Genomic DNA, 15843 nt, shown 5'->3' with positions numbered 1-15843 from the left:
ATGGATTCAAGAGGGGGGCCCATAAGTCATGGCCCATGTCGAGACTCCACGCAGCAGGGATCTGACGTGCCGTTTCTCCCCCAGTCGATGAGGGCAGCACTTTTGCTGGGCCATGGTTCCCCAGGATGGCGGGATGGACAAATCTTCAGCAAGTTGCGGGCTGCAAACCGGGCTCTGGGCTGGCTGATGTGCAGTGTTTTTCTTGGTCAAGTCCTTGCAACAAGTCCCTTCGTCCCTTGTGGCGTTTTCGATGGCGTTGCGTGAGGAGAACGATCGATGGTGGTGTGGCCATTGTTGAATGTACCTGTACTGTACGTACATTGCATGAACCGGCACATCACCGAGGGACGAGGCCACAACAACACAGAATAAGAGACGACCTTTCATGTGAAAATTGGAGAAAACTCGACCCTCCAGTACGAGTGCGAGCAGGAACTGGAACATTGCAGCCCGGACCAGCGTCGACGCAGCTCCAATTGCCTCCAGCCCATGCCGTCATTGCGTGGCCTCGGAGCTCAGTCTTGACCTCTTCTGGCACTCTCCCCCTTCCTCCTCCCACCGCCTGGGCTGGCCATTCTGGGTCTTCCCTCGGCATCAACAAGATCAGCTCGTCGATTCTCTTCTCCTCTCGGGTGAAATCGTCAGCTAGCGATTGCGTCTCCTCTCTCAGCTACGACTTAGTAGTAGTCGATCTATACGAGGAGGCCCGGACCACCCCCGCGTTTTCGTTTCGCCTCCGCATTGCTCTCTGACCTCGGGACGAGCCTCCCATCTGGACGCCCAAGCTTCTGATCGTCGGCTTGTGAAAGCTGGGGAAGCCGTGCTTCTGGGGAACTCTACAGTAGCTTGCTGTCGTCATTCCCGATCCCGCAGATTGACGGATACGACGTGTCAACGTGTCGTGAGTCCGTGACCTTGACCTGGGTTCTGAAGGGGGCTGCCGAAAGATCCATAACCCAGATCGAAGCCGTCTGGGGAAGCTTGGCGGTGCTGCCGGCAACGATTCAGAGACGGCGGTCAAGTTGACCTTGTCCAAGCCGTTGCTCCGTGCAAGGCTTGCTTGTTTGCTTGCTTGTTTGAAGCTGGGGCGTCTTGTCCCTTGGCGTTGCCTTTTTCATCTGTTGCGTCCTTCTCGCTGGGCTCTGTATGCATCTTCCGCTACAGCGCGACAAGATGCTCCAGCAGAACATCCTCAACACCAGCAGAGACTGGGAAGAGATCAAGGCCGACTATGACCCGGAATCGATCAAGGAGTCAAAGGGGTATGCGATATGGAAGGCGATCCCTTACACCCCCAAGCACAAGCGGGTCATTGGCCGAGTCGTGAACGCGCTGTCCAAGATACCCGTCGCCTTCACGGTAGCTGAGAAGCTGCGCCCGACATCGTATCTGGATGGCCTTCGGGGCTTCGCCGCCTTTCTCGTCTACTGGCACCATCACGAGCTGTGGGTTCACGGCTGGACAAAGGAAAACTCCATCTTTGAGAATGGCTTTGGGTATGACGGCAAATACTACATGGCCGCCTTCCCCGGCATACGCAACTTCTTCACCGGCGGACACTATGCCGTCTCGACCTTTTTCATCATATCGGGCTACGTCCTCTCTCTGAAGCCCATGAGCCTTGTGCAGGCGGGCGAGCTCGCAAAGCTGGGCGACAACCTCGCATCGGCCTTTTTCAGGCGGTGGCCACGCCTCTACATGCCCATCATCGTGGTCGTCCTGGCATACATTACGCTATGGCACATGGCCGGCATGTGGATCAACGGGATGAAGCGGGCGGAGAGCTGGTCGGAAGAGGTGGTGGCCTTGTATCGAGAGTTCAAGAACTTCAGCTTCGTCTTCAAGGAGGGGGGCGTTCCCTGGCTGAGCTACAACTTCCACCTGTGGTCCATCCCGGTCGAGTTCAAGGGCTCCATGGTCGTCTACGCCTCGCAGCTGGCCCTGTCGCGGAGCTCCAAGGCGGCGCGGCTGTCGTGCGAGGCCTTTTTGGTGTTTTACTTTATGTTCATCGCAGACGGCTGGTACTGCGCCATGTTTTGCACGGGCATGCTGCTCTGCGACCTGGACCTGCTCGCAAACAAGGGCGAGCTGCCCTTGTTCCTGGCCTGCCTCGAGCCGGCCAAGGACTTTCTCTACTACCACCTGCTGGCCTTGAGCCTCTTCCTGGGCGGCATCCCGAGCGAGAACTCGGACGTGCAGAACCTGCAAAAGAGCCGCGGGTGGTACTATCTGTCGTGGCTCAAGCCGCAGGCGGTGTTTGACTACAAGTGGTTCTACCTGTGGCTGGCGGCCACGTTCCTGGTCGCGTCCATTCCGCGCATCACCTGGCTGAAGCGCTTCTTCGAGACCAAGTTCTGCCAGTATCTGGGTCGCATCTCGTTTGCGCTCTACATGGTCCACGGCCCCGTGCTCTGGACGCTGGGCGACCGCATCTACGCGGCCGTGGGCTGGCGGACGGACGAGCATCTGCAGCACATGCCGCACTGGGTGGACAAGCTGCCGCTGCCCAAGTCGGGGCCTCTGGGGCTCGAGGTGTCGTTCCTCGTGCCGCACCTGGTGCTGCTGCCGCTGACGCTGGCGCTGGCAGAGGCCGTGACGCGGTGGGTGGACACGCCGAGCGTCAGGTTTTGCTCGTGGCTGTACCACAAGACGTTGGGCAATTCGGATCCGGTGCTGGCGAAGCAGGCCAGGGCGTGATGCAGGCAAAAAGGGGCTGGGGGGAGATGCTGCTTGTACGATACTACAGTAGTGATGCTACATTACGGCATGGTGTTTGATTGCAATTGCACATGGGATGGAGGGCTACCTATTATAGTACAACATGGGAGCCTTGTAATAATATGATTTAACACTCTAGACGGATGTGTCGCATGTACCTACCTATATACACACAGGATTTGGCGTCAAGGGATACTGCCTCACTTTACAATTCAACGGAGATGTTATTCTGAAGCTTACATTAGGCTGCCGCATTCGAGGTGGTTTGGTCAAGGGCCTGCCAACAGCAATGAACCAGGGCGAATGTCATTGTCGGGGATTTGACTGTAAAATGAGTGCCGTGCCCTGTTCAATTTCTCCGTACCCAATGTACAAGCACATCTTGTCCCAGTTTCCTTTTGTTTTTTCCCATTTTAATTCGAATATCAATGTGGTTTCCGTTCTTAGAGGAGCATCAACAACGACTTACTCATCAAGCCTCTCAATTCATCACTGCATTACGTTGGGCAACAAATTGATGACTCTCGTTGACAAAAAAAAAAAAAAAAAAAAAAAAAGCATCTCCGAGGTACCGAGGCTTTCTTGTTGGCGCTTGTTTTCTTCTTCTTCTTATTGTGTTGGTTCCTGATTGTGGCTGCACCTTATAATTTACGCCAAGGTTTTTTTCGCTTGGTTGGCAGCTGACAAGGCGATTGATGGATCTCGTTAATCTGCTTGGCTGCTTTTTTTGGCGCTGCAGTAATAAGGGGTACAGAGCAGGTAGTCTGCTTGGCAGTATTATGTACTAGTAGTACTGGTTTCCGTCTTTTTCCTTCTAAGAGCAAAAGGGCTTACATTTCGACACATGTTCCTCTTCGTTCTACATCACCACTACTATTAGGTACTACAAGGAAGAGATGAAATTGTCGGTAAATCATGTAATACAGTGCAGTCAACCCATGTCCTCTCTTAAGCAGCACCTTCACATCAACCCACTGCCTTTCTCCTATTCTCTAGGTCTCTAAAACCTGCCGCTCCCAAAGGAAATTGTCACTCACATACGATACATACACACAACGGCCATTTGCCCCGATCCAGCACAAGCGCCTCCCCATCCTTCTTTCATCCCCACGCCGCCTTTTGCCGATCAGAGAGAGAGTGCGATCGGCACGACAGGGGTCCTAATCGGGAAATCTACATAATCCTGCAAGGACTCGAATGGATCTGTTGTCGATGCTTGTTTTTTTCTTTTCCCGCTTGCTGGTGGAGAGGGCACTTTTTTTTTGTTCGCGTGCGGAGGTGGACACTCAGTGGGCTGTCTGCTAGTAGTGCTCTTGGGGGGGCTTTGGGGGGAGGGGGAGGGGGAATGAATTAGTGGCTTGAACGCCTGGGCCAGAGGTTAGGTCGTTTGCGTACAGGTACAGGTACAGGTACAGGTACAGGTACAAGTACAAGATTGATGCGGTCCAGAATTTGAAGGTGTAGGTAGGTACCTAGTATGCAGGTCCCTGGTCTCCTTCCATCGTTTTGTTTTGGTGTGTCTTGCGATGGCTGGTTGGATCATTGGGTTGCTTTGGGGGCTGGAATAATATGCGAGATGGCGTCGTTCCTCGGCATTGAGTATCTCGTTTGCACATGATAACTGCCCTTCTCCCTCCCAGCTCGTGTCTTTCTCTAATCGTTCTAGTTTCTGAACCCTTTCTCATTATGGTACCCAGGAGTTGTCGAATTGTCTGTATCATCTAGTATCAGAACATCTTTCGCTCCGCTTCTGCCCAAACCTCCATATCAAGTTGAGCTCCAGCCGTCAGCAAACAGGATTGAAAGCACCCCGGCAATCAATCGCCGGCTGCACCACTTTTTGCTCCATTCCGGTGCCCACTATGAATGTGTAAGAACTTGGGTTGTCCCTCTTTGATGCAAAAGGGCTCGCCTCCGACTTGGCCCCCTCCCCGGACAACGACACCACAAGAGGGTGCGAGTAATTGCTTCGCGCTTGGTTTCGTGATTTCTGGGGATTAGCACTAGCTGGCCGGCATCTCGCGGCGCAAGTATCTATCTGCAAGCGAGCGGGTCAGAGGTACCAGTCGAATAGACAGAGGACGATCTCGTGATGCTCTATTAGCCGTGAGCGAGCAAGCAGGTGGCACACACATGCTACCAGTCTATATACTGTACATACAGTACACCTGAGCTCAGGCCTGACATCATTGCTTGGATCTGCAGCTGCAATCGCCAATATAATCATTCATACTACTACTAGGAGTGCATAAGGGCTCCAAATGGTGTCTTTGTTGCAACTTGGCTCATGTCGACGTGCCATTGGCCAAGGCCGACGCCCGCCGTTCGCAGAGGTCTTTGACTGCGGAGGTTTAACGAGCCCCTGCAGCCCGGAATTCCTCTTCCTGCAAGCTACAGCGTCACATCGCCGCGTCTAGGCCACACGGCAGAACCTCGACCATCGCGGCTGTGGCCCAGCTCATCTTCATCTGCTGTTACCTCGTCAAACCGTTATATGATTCGATATAACACTTTTGTTTGACAAGCCACGCTTTGACAAGCCACGCTTCGACAGGCATCAGTCACGCATAGCGTTTCCTCATCAGGGCCTCCTTCTTCGATGACATCCCATTTGGCTCTGTCCTTCATTGCATTTCCTGCGGTCCCCTGAGTGTCAAAGAAGTGTCAGACAGCCGCATCCCCCCATCTGAGGTAATACCACTTCTTCGACGCTCCCACGGCACACGGAGACTCCAGCGAGTCGTGCTCGAAATATCTCCGGCTAGGTACCATAGAGTTTGCCATAGAAGCCACACCCAAGCCACGGGCTGTCCTCGAGGTCAGGGCTTGCTCCTCTCCCTCTTCACCTCGGCCTTACCGAGCTCCGCGAGCCTCCACGGTCCAGAAGCTCTGCAACCAATCCTCTACAATTAGTCATACCGAATCATCTCACTCCCCTTTGCTCGAGCAAGAAGCAGTAGCCCTGCATCGGCTCAGGTGTGGAAGCCCGTCCCCTGTCCCCCCGGATTCTGGACACGCCACAACCAGATCTGACCTCGGACGTCTCCTGGCCAGCAGCTGGCTGCAAAGGCCTCGACGATGCTCGCCAGAGACTTCAAGCGGCTGCTGTTTGTCGTGGTGCCCGTTGTCGTCATTTTCTGCACCATCCTCAGATTCTATCAGCACAGGCCTATTGTCCCCTCCAAAGTCAACGAGTGGCTCTCGGACAGACTCGACTCAAGCCAAGGGGAAGGCAATGTCAAGTCTAATCATGAGCAGGAGGCAGAGGTGCCCATCAGCTCCGGACATACAGGATCGTCCTCCGAAAAGACTTCCAAGGATGGGGGCCCTACAACAGCAAATGGTCCGCCGCCGCGGCCTCCATTGAGCAATACTTCCAATCCGCTTGACATACAGGCCTCTCACCAGGAAATATTCTCGGTGTCAACCCCTGATAGGAGATACTTTGTCATTGACTTTGCCGGGCAGCTCAACGGCATGAACCCCAACATCATCCCCCATCCCACGCTCGCCGATACGTGGATCGTGGTGGCACAGCTGGTGCGGAGCGCTGAAGAGCAGAGCGTCTACTTCACGGAACTCGTCTGCAATGCCGTCTTCCAGGGCGGTGTCTTGCGGTGCCTTGCGCCTCCTACAGCACTTCCTGTTGCACCAACACAAGGCAACAACTGCAACGGCGACCTCGCCTTCTTTGGTCTCAATGTCGGCCCTCACGATGCCCGCGTTCTTTACGGACCAGAGAACCCGTACATTGTGTATGGGTCGAATTCGCAGTATACCTGCTTTGGCCAGTTCATTCAGGACTTTCGCCAGCTCGTCGACTGGCCAGCCTCGGAGACTGGCCCAAGGGACTTTTTGACGGGCACAGAACTGCAGCGTCCTCTTCCGTGGGGCGCCATTGAGAAGAACTGGTTTCCATTTTGGGATCCGGCCGGCCAGATGTATATTCATTACGACGTCGCGCCCAAGCGCGTCTTTGCCCGAGCCCAGGCCGATGGCTCCGTCAGCGTCAACCTGGCGGTGCTCACCGAGGCGCAAGACGACAAGTGCCTCGCAAGATACATGCCCAAAGAAGCAGACAACGGCCTCGAATCGGTCCATCAAGCAAGCAATTCACTCAAGGTCACCATGTGCAGGCGGTCTGACGCAGGCTGCGTGCCCAGCAAGGACAACACCTTCATCTTCACCATCTGGCAGCACAAGACCTTTTACAACTTCCACGGCGTCTACGAGCCGTACGTCATGCTCTTCCAGCAGGAGGCGCCCTTTGCCGTGCACGCCGTGTCGAAGCGGCCCCTTTGGATCCACGGCCGGCAGCAGCACTTGGATCTGCTCACCTCGGACATGTTTTACGTTACGTCGATTGCGTGGAAGAGGGCCGACCTGCGGTATCACGGATTCCTGGATGACGAGCTGTTTATTGGATTTGGCATTGAGGATGGGGCGTCTGGGGCGATTGACGTTATGGCGGAGGAGTTGATGTCGGGACTTGGTCTTTGCAGCGAGGCGTAATAAGATAGGCAGGGTTGGGCGCAGCATAATCGTACCCGGTGAGGGACTGTGTATGAAAGGCCGTCTTTTTTTTCACATATATTTTCCCGTTGTTGGCAGCTTTTAATACTACTAATATTCATTGAGCCAACATACGAGCATCTCATGTATATGGCCGCCTCATAAAAAATCCTCCTTTCATCCAATATCTCTCTATGAAAGGGGGGGGGAGATGATCTTCTATTTCCCCTCGATGCCCCTCGTCATCTCCAATAAGGGGAAGTCGATTGAATGTGTAAGCTGCGCCACTGATTTCCCCCCTTTTGTCTACGAGTAGCTCTGCCTGTGGCTTTGCAGTGACGTCTGGTCCCCCAATTGATGAGGCTGTGCTGCTCCAATATCCTTTTTCGAGTCCGTGCTTGGCAGTGGCCTTTGATTGAACACGCCGCATCTCCCCCGTTTTCCGCATGTGATTGATCCCAGCTCGAGACCAAGGAGAACGGACATCTGCGCTCGTCGACAACACCTGCTACCTCTCACGGCGAGCCACAGGCAGTGCTGAGCCTTCAAGGAGCGAGATCCGTCACCGGGATCCAGCGGCATCGAGCCTGTATCCCCAGAGCTGCAGCAGCCGTCCGCCGCCATGGCGCACCTCGCAGCCTCCAAGCTGCCCTATCGCGACGTCAACCTCAGGGTCACCAGCGATGCCTACACCTTCACGTCGCCCTCGTCGCCCGACGCGCCGTCCCTCGTCATCGACCGCCCCATGGGAGACATCCGGCTGGTCCAGGGCGGCTTCAATTCGACCAAGCGCGCGACGCGTGTGTCGAGCATCCCCGGCATCCTGGGCATCATCCAGCTGCCTCTAGGTCAGTAGCATAGCATATCATAGCACAGCAACAGCAACAGCTGCTGCCCTCCCTCACCCGTTACAGCTTTGAAGACGAGCGCCCTAACGTTGTTCATGTGACACACCACAGACAAGTATGTCATCATCATCACCAAGGCCAAGCCCATGGGCCGCCTCAAGGGCCAGATGGTCTACAAGGTCCTCTCGACCGACATTCTCCCCATGCGCGAGCGCCAGATCCACGATCCGGACGAAGACACCTTCATCAACCTCCTCAAGACCTTCCTCGCCCAGGCGCCGCTGTACTTTTCCTACTCCATCGACCTCACAAACTCGATCCAGCGCCAGTCCCAGGCCGACGTCTCCCGCCCCCTGTGGCTGCGGACGGACGACCGCTTCTTCTTTAACAAGCATCTGCAGTCGGAGCTCATCAAGTTCCGGACTGCCGGATCCCGCAGCCAGCCCGGCTCGCAGCCCGCCACCGATCCCTACATCCTCCCTTGCATATTCGGCATGCTGGAGATTCGGCAGACCACGTTCAAGAGCACGCCCCTGACCCTCGTCCTCATCTCGCGACGCTCGCGGTATCGCGGTGGCACCCGATTTTTCACCCGAGGCGTGGACGAGAACGGCCATGTTGCCAACTACAACGAGACGGAGCAGATTGTCATCCTCAACGACAGCAGCACCGGCCTGGGGGGCTTCGCCGGCAGCAGCGACATGCAGAGCGGCAAGTTTGGCGTGGCAGCGGGCCAGGAGGTGCAGATTCTGTCCTACGTCCAGACTCGAGGCAGCGTGCCGACGTTTTGGTCCGAGGTCAACGATCTCAAATACACGCCCAAGATCCACGTACGCAGCACCGACGCCGCCCTCGCTGCTTCGGCCAAGCATTTTGAGGAGCAGATTCGCATCTACGGCGACAACTATCTCATCAACCTCGTCAACCACAAGGGACGAGAGTCCAAGGTCAAGGAGTCATACGAGCAGATGACCAAGGCTCTCGTCTCCATGCCCAGGGAACAACGAGAGGCCGATCGTCTGACCGACGAAAAGTTCACCGAGATCCAGCCCGGCTCAAGCCGCCAGCAGTTTGATCGCCTACACTACGTCTACTTTGACTACCACACCGAGACAAAGGGCATGCAGATGCACAAGGCGCATGCCATTGTCGACAGACTCCGGGACGCCGTTGACGCTCAGGGCTACTTCCGGGGCGTCGACATGCCCGGCAACGACGGCAGAATCGAAGCCCGCAGCCTCCAGACCAGCGTGATGCGCACAAACTGCATGGACTGCCTCGACCGCACCAACGTCGTCCAGAGCATCTTTGCCCGCCACATGCTCGACCGCATGCTGCAGGACCTGGGCCTGCTCGCCAAGGGCCGGACGTTCAAGGACGAGGATCCCGCGTTCGAGTTCCTCTTCCGCAACATCTGGGCCGACAACGCCGACGTCGTGTCCGCGGCCTACTCCGGCACCGGCGCCATGAAGACGGACGTCACCAGGCTGGGCAAGCGAACCCCCATGGGAGCCCTGCAGGACGGCCGCATCGGCGTCACGCGATGGTGCCTCAACAACTTCCTCGACGGCCCCCGTCAGGACGCGTACGACTTGTTCCTCGGCGTCTATCAGCCCGGCGAGGCCAATGTCGGCACGAACCTCATCTTCGTCGACCGGCGGCCGGTCCTCATCCAGGCGATCCCGTACATCCTCGCCTTTAGCGTCTTCATTGTTCTCGTGGGCATCTTCACCAGACGGCCTCCCAACTCGAGCGTCCTTCCCATGCGACTCTTTATCCTCTTTTGGTCCAGCGTGGCGGCCTGGTGCTTTCACTTTATCTGGACGCACGGCATGCTCTATGTAAGCAAAGAAAAAAGAAGAAAAAACACCTGGATCAAATTTCATTACACAAAAAAGAGAGACGAGGCTAACATTTTCTTTTCTTATTTTTTTACAGGTCAACTGGCCGCGTCTGAACCCTCTGCCCTACGCCGTCGATGGCTTCGCCGAGAGCTACTCCAAGGCCAGAAAGGACGCAGTCATTGGGTCCCTCGTTGCGAGACACGAGCGCGGAATGAGCACTGCTCGGTTCATCAATGCGGAGGAGGGCAAGAAGAGGATTGAGTAGCCAGCCACTTTGCGTTCAGGGGGAGGGGGGATGCTTCCCGTTTTTTTTTTTAAAACCTTTTTGGCTGTTCATTCCCTTTTCTTTTTCCATCTTTTCCATTCGTCGCTGTTTAGACTTTTTTCTTGCTTGCAGAATGCCAGCGATATAGATGTAATCTCTCCCTTTTGTTTTTCCCTCGTCTTTGGTTCCCTTGGAGCTATTTACCATTTGTCAGAAGACGCCATAAACCCAAGACACTCCTTTGGGGTTGTTTACTTCTTCCAGTGTTCGACTTTATCTTCATTGTCTGTTTTTATTTCCCATAACTTGTGCTCTGGATTTACTGGACAATGTCACGAGGTCGTTTTAGTGGAAAAGACAAGAGAATCAAGAGCTGCCATGGATTCATTCTTCCTTGCGTTAGATAGAGTCGCGATCCTACTACTAGATGGGAAGACATTTGCCTCGTCTCCTTGTTACAATTGTGCTCCTTTGGGATGATATGGAATCAAAAGATGGACTTGGCTTAAATCATTCTTTCAAGAGATCTCTTATAAGAACCAGGACATACCATCTCCTATTGAAGATGTCTCTCATTAGTACCTGTAAAGAGTTAATCAGACACTACTCTGTACAATAATGATGAAGACAGGTATCAGGACAGGGACAACTGTTTGCAATGATATAATATGTGTATTATTTGTGACTACCTAGTACCTCACTCCATGGCTATGCAGCTCGTCAAGGTTCTTTTATTACCAACCAACAACACCCGATGAAGAAGAAAAAAATGACTTGATCAAACGATAAAAACTTGGGGTATCGTATCAGACAGAAAAGGAGAATATCTGAAGACATAGAGAAAATGGAGATAGAAGAAGAAGAAGAAGAAGAAGAAAAAGTATAATAGAAGAGGAACAGGAGAAGGATAGAGCTGTGCTGGTAGTAGCACGGTGGAGATGGGTGTTTCAGTGCACAACATGGCTTTCCAGACCAGATATCTATATATGTATAGAAAGGCAAAGTTCAACACCACATGGGGTAAAAGAAACAAGGAGAGCATGGAGGGGTGGAGGAGAAAAAAGGTATGAGCAGCGTAAAAGGGCGACATCACAGCCAAAGAAGCCACTTGACACCCCGCAAAACGCCCTTGCCAACACCCAGAAACACGCGCAAGATCATCACCATGAACCAGACATACCACATGAAGCCCACGAGCAGCCACTCGACCGTGAGCCACAGCCCGCGCCGCAGCCAGCGGAACCTCCGCCGCCGCGTCCGCAGCATCTTGTCCATGGTGTCGATGACGTGCTTGATCTTGAGCGGCTGGCCCAGCATCAGGTCGCGGCTCGTCTCGTCCGCCTCGTCGGCCGCCTTGCGCGCCAGCTCCGATAGGTCGTCGGCCACCTGCGTGCGCACCTCCCACACGCGCGTCCGCAGGTCCTGCACCGTCTTGTCCCGGAAGTAGTCCGCCGACGACTGCCACCGCTGGCCCCAGGTCTGGATCGCCGTCGCCAGCGTCCGCGCCGCAAAAGGGTATAGGTCGCAGGCCGCCACCTGCTGCTTGTGTAGCTGGAGGCTGAGCTGGGCCTGCTCGGGGGTCAGCCTCGCAATGTCCGACCAAGGGATGCCGCCGGGCTCCGTGAGGTAGGCTTCCTTCTGCGCAAGACGCTCCTCGCTGAAGGGTATGTGCTGCTCGTTGGCCCGCCGGCGCAGCTCCATGGCCTTGATGCCGGAGCTGAGTATCAGCGTTCGCATCCGGGCAACCTCGCGCTTCGACAGCTTCGTCTGGCCAGGCAGACCACGGTCCACAATCGACCAGTGCTGGCCAGGCAGCCGCCCGTGATGATTGTCCCTGTCGCTGAGCGAAACGGCTGAATTCATACGCTTATCCACAGTATCGGAGAGGTGGTTGTTCAACAAGGACTCAGACTCGGAGACGTCTGCCGATTCTCCCAGCCGAGCTTTATGGACCATTGGCGCAGGCGACGCGGACGACGATGCGCTTCGAATCTTGATCATGGGAGGCTTGAGCTCATCAACAGCAGCCCGACGACCATTGGCCGAGCCATCAGCAGCTTTGTCACCACCATTGGCGAGGCGATGGTCCGGCATGCGATGGAACTGGGGCATGGAATCGAGAAAGTGCTTGGGCTGGTGCTGCTGCGCCTCTTGTGCCCTGGCGGATGGCTTCCGCGACAAGGTCAACGGGGTCGACTTTCGTCCTCTAACCTTGTCGCTGTCCGATTCATCTGTAGTCTCTAGGTCCTGCGCCTCGCCAGGCCCGTCCTTCTTCCGTATCATGTCTCCCAGCTTCGAAACACCGCCACGGAATACATTGTCGATGCGGGGCGCCTTGAACATGCCACGTAGCCCAACGCCCTCGTCGCCTCGAAGACGCGCGCTTCCCGTGTTGCGAGCGCTTTTGCCGCTGTCTGTCCCTGACAATGGCTTCCCGACAGGGCTGGATTCACGCCTGCCCATATCAGAAGCGGATCCCGAACGCGCCAGCTTGTCGCGCTTCGACGATCGGCCTTGTCTGTCGTCTTCGGCATCATCGGCATCGTCATTCTTGTCTCGGATGATGGACTTGATCTTGCTAAAGGGGTTCCGAGTGGGAGATGCCGATCGGCTCCAGGGAGGCGAAGGATCAATGCTGGCAACCGACTCGGACTTGCCATTGCGAGCCGGCAACATCTCTGGCGAGTTGGGAATGGAAGATTGTTTGCTTGGAGAAAGGGCATAGCGGTTGACATCCAGGCTCTGGCGTGTTGGAGAGGCATGCTTGAGCTTCTCCAAAACTGCGTATTTGCGCTCTGAGTCGCTGAACTCTGCCATGGACCCTCTCCGGCTGGCAAAGCGAGAGGAAGGTTGCGAGGCCCGTTTCAAGTCTTGCGCATCAACGCTGTGATCATCAGCACTATCGTTGTGAGCCAGAGCCCTCTCTTCAAGCTCTCTTTCGCGCGCCTCCTTGGCCACCATTTCCAGCATTTGCTTCTGCAGTAGGTCGTTTGAGTTGCTCGAGATGGTTCCTTTGCGAACAGGCTTCGACCTCCTCCTTGGCTCACTGTCGTTGTCGCTATCTGAAGAGTCAGAACCGGAATCCTTCTTGTGCCGTACTTGATCGTGGCCGTGCGAAGTGCTTCCGTGCCGGTGGTGGAAACCCTTGATATGCTGTAGCTTCTGCTTGGCTCGCTCCTTTGCGCTGCTGTGAGACAATTCCGAGCGAACCTTTGATAATCCAAAGTCCTTTCCTTCCGTGAAGGTTTCGGTTACGTCGACGTCTCTCGTTGTGAATGGAGAAATCTTGCTGCTTGTGTCTTCCATGTCGCGAGACAAGGGCCTGCTCAGGTCGGAAGCCGGGGGCGGAAAGATCTTGCGCCAATGGCGGTCCTCGATGAGATACTTGTGTCCGTTTTGTTCCAGCCAGTATGCGTCGGCAATTACGTCGCAAGGCTCCAAGTACCAGTCGACCCTGGGCCGTCGGGACCTCGCTACCGCTTCAGAGGGTGTGCTTTGGAGGTCCGAATCCTCGGCATATTGGTAAGGGGGAATCGACGGCCTTTCGTCGGCCAGTGAGGTGCCGGCCAGCGACATTTGTTGATATACCGAGTCAACCCAGAGCCTGACGGCCTCTACATCGCTGAAGCCCTGGCGCTTCCCATCAATGACTTTCCTCTCACGCGCGCGAACCTTGCGATTCCGGATATACTGTAGTGGGTTGTACTGCCTTCCCAGTGGTATCGCAGGCGGCTGGGACCCCGAGGTCTGGACAGGAGAATCCGGGCCGCTACCCGACAACGGCCTCTCAAGGCCCGGTTGCAGCGGAGGCAGCACGTCTAGCAACCGCCTGTACTGCGCCCACAGCTCGAGATGCACCTTTGCCTTTTGGGCTCGGGCCAGAGTCGATGGGGAAAATTGCCAGCGGTATTGCGGATCGAGCGAAGTCTCGAACGAAGGCTGGAAGGTGCCGCTGCTCCTTGATCCAGGGACCACGGCTCCAGAGGATGACTCCTGGATCAGGGTGGGCGATTCGGTCCGCGAAACCTTGCGCTGCTGCTGGAGATGATGCCGGATGTTGTTCGAAGACGACGCGTCTGGTATAGGGGCAAGGCGCGGAGGGACGGCCGTCCGGGAAGCACTTCGTCGAGCGGCAAGCCGGCGAGACTCGCTCAAGCTGAGCGCCATGTTGACAATCTGAGTTGGATCCAGGTCCGCCGTAGCGGGCGGCTCTTGGTGGTGCGCATCAGGGAATCTCCTGTCATCGGCCGAGTAGCCAGTGCTTGGCGGAGAGTTCGCAGCCTCTCCACCAGATCGCCGGCTGGGTGCAGCCGTCTGCCGCATGCCCAGGTCAAGAACAGGCGCAGGACCAGAAGCAGGCTGGAAAGCCGCAGGACCTGGAGCCTGCGGGAGAGAAGTCCGCTGTCGACGAGACCGCACTCCTCCAAAGGCATCGTGTAGCAGGAACCCTCCACCCAGACGACCCCTGTGCTTCTTATGCGCCCGCTCTTCTCGATGTCCGGTTCCGTGCCCCTGACCGTGACCGTGCCCGCGATCGTGATCGTGCCCGTGCTCGTCGTCCGCTTGCAAAGGGCCCTCGGCGTGTTGTCCTGGACTCAGGGCGTCGGCGTCGGCGTCGTCGTCATCGTGAAACAGGTCGTCCGGGGAGAAGACGTCGTCTCGCTGGCTCGAGGCATTGCCGGCCGTGCCCATCTCGTAGCTGCTGTTCCGCCGCCGCTCAGGCGTCGCAGGGCCATCCCGTCGCCCGTCTCGAGTCGCCGAATAGTGCCCTGCGGACCGAGGCGCAGGCATGTGGTGATCAGCCATTGCTTGGGCGCCGGCGCATAGTCGCCAGTGAGCAGCCCGTTGTCTGCCTTCAGGGTGCTCGTTGCGAATCCCGTGTTTTCTGCTGCTAGAGGGTCGAGGAGAACGGTAACATGGCGAGGACGTTTCTAGGGCAAGGGAGAAGAGTATGAAGAGGGGAGAAGAGAAATGAGGAAACAGCAGCACAAGGGAGATGGGACAGGCAATAAGGGGAGGGGGTCGTTTAAGGAGGGGTGCAAGTTCCACTAGGGACGAGAAACGAAACGGCACAGGAGATGACAAGAGAATAAAAAGGTCGTCCGTCTGGCGATGATGATGCGCAACAAAAGGCACAGACAAGGTGTGAAGCTGGAACGCCCACTCTACCTATCTAATAGCAGGTACTACCTTAGTATGGACGCGACACACCTCCTAAGGTACAGTAAGTTAGCACCGCTTTAGCAAGCAACCACCAAAGGAACAGCGTCTTAGAAGCTGAAGCCCTCCCAACTCTATTCGCAGCAGAGTTTCGCCTCGTCCGCGCCCAAGAACCGCAAAACCGGCACGGAAACGAGGCGCAGCGCAAGCCAAAGGAACCTTTTTTTTTTATTCGTTTCCTTTTCGCTGGACGCGCAACTCGCTTGCTCCGAACCCGGCTGAAGCTCGGACACGGTTGTGAAATTGGCTCTGAAACAGGGCTTTTGATTGTCTTCCTGCGAACGAGGCCCGGTTTTTATTTGCCTTTGGGGTGGAGGACGATGGCATGTCATCAGAGTAAGTAGGTAGTAGTATCTGTGCATGTGACAATGTATACCTCCCTCAGAAGATTCTACGAGTTGTGGTGGTGATGGTGATGTTGTGCTGGCGAATCATA

General features: G+C 55.8%; 4 protein-coding genes across 4 annotated transcripts; 3 read left to right on the top strand and 1 right to left on the bottom strand.

Annotated features, from left to right (window-relative positions):
• Window positions 1-1173: 1173 nt before the first annotated feature.
• On the top strand, window positions 1174-2697 carry TRIREDRAFT_64066 (uncharacterized protein; the record flags this gene model as incomplete). Its single annotated transcript, XM_006966610.1, has 1 exon — window positions 1174-2697. The coding sequence occupies one exon, from the start codon at window positions 1174-1176 to the stop codon at window positions 2695-2697; it is 1524 nt and encodes a 507-aa protein (XP_006966672.1).
• Window positions 2698-6105: 3408 nt separating this feature from the next.
• On the top strand, window positions 6106-7230 carry TRIREDRAFT_64312 (uncharacterized protein; the record flags this gene model as incomplete). Its single annotated transcript, XM_006966609.1, has 1 exon — window positions 6106-7230. A coding segment is annotated over one exon (1125 nt), but the record flags the coding sequence as incomplete, so codon positions are not given.
• A 481-nt stretch (window positions 7231-7711) lies between these two features.
• On the top strand, window positions 7712-10187 carry TRIREDRAFT_122592 (phosphoinositide phosphatase; the record flags this gene model as incomplete). Its single annotated transcript, XM_006966608.1, has 3 exons — window positions 7712-8078; window positions 8190-9919; window positions 10017-10187. Exons 1-3 carry the CDS (start codon window positions 7853-7855, stop codon window positions 10185-10187), a joined length of 2127 nt encoding a protein of 708 aa, XP_006966670.1. The 5' UTR covers window positions 7712-7852.
• A 1089-nt stretch (window positions 10188-11276) lies between these two features.
• On the bottom strand, window positions 11277-14978 carry TRIREDRAFT_4558 (uncharacterized protein; the record flags this gene model as incomplete). The annotated part of the gene is made up of 3 exons (XM_006966413.1): window positions 11277-12601; window positions 12671-14652; window positions 14821-14978. The coding sequence occupies 3 exons, from the start codon at window positions 14976-14978 to the stop codon at window positions 11277-11279; spliced, it is 3465 nt and encodes a 1154-aa protein (XP_006966475.1).
• Window positions 14979-15843: the final 865 nt, after the last annotated feature.

The sequence above is a fragment of the Trichoderma reesei genome (assembly GCF_000167675.1).
Source record: "Trichoderma reesei QM6a unplaced genomic scaffold TRIREscaffold_13, whole genome shotgun sequence".
Taxonomy (NCBI): domain Eukaryota; kingdom Fungi; phylum Ascomycota; class Sordariomycetes; order Hypocreales; family Hypocreaceae; genus Trichoderma; species Trichoderma reesei.
This window is presented reverse-complemented; position numbering and strand designations above follow the sequence as displayed.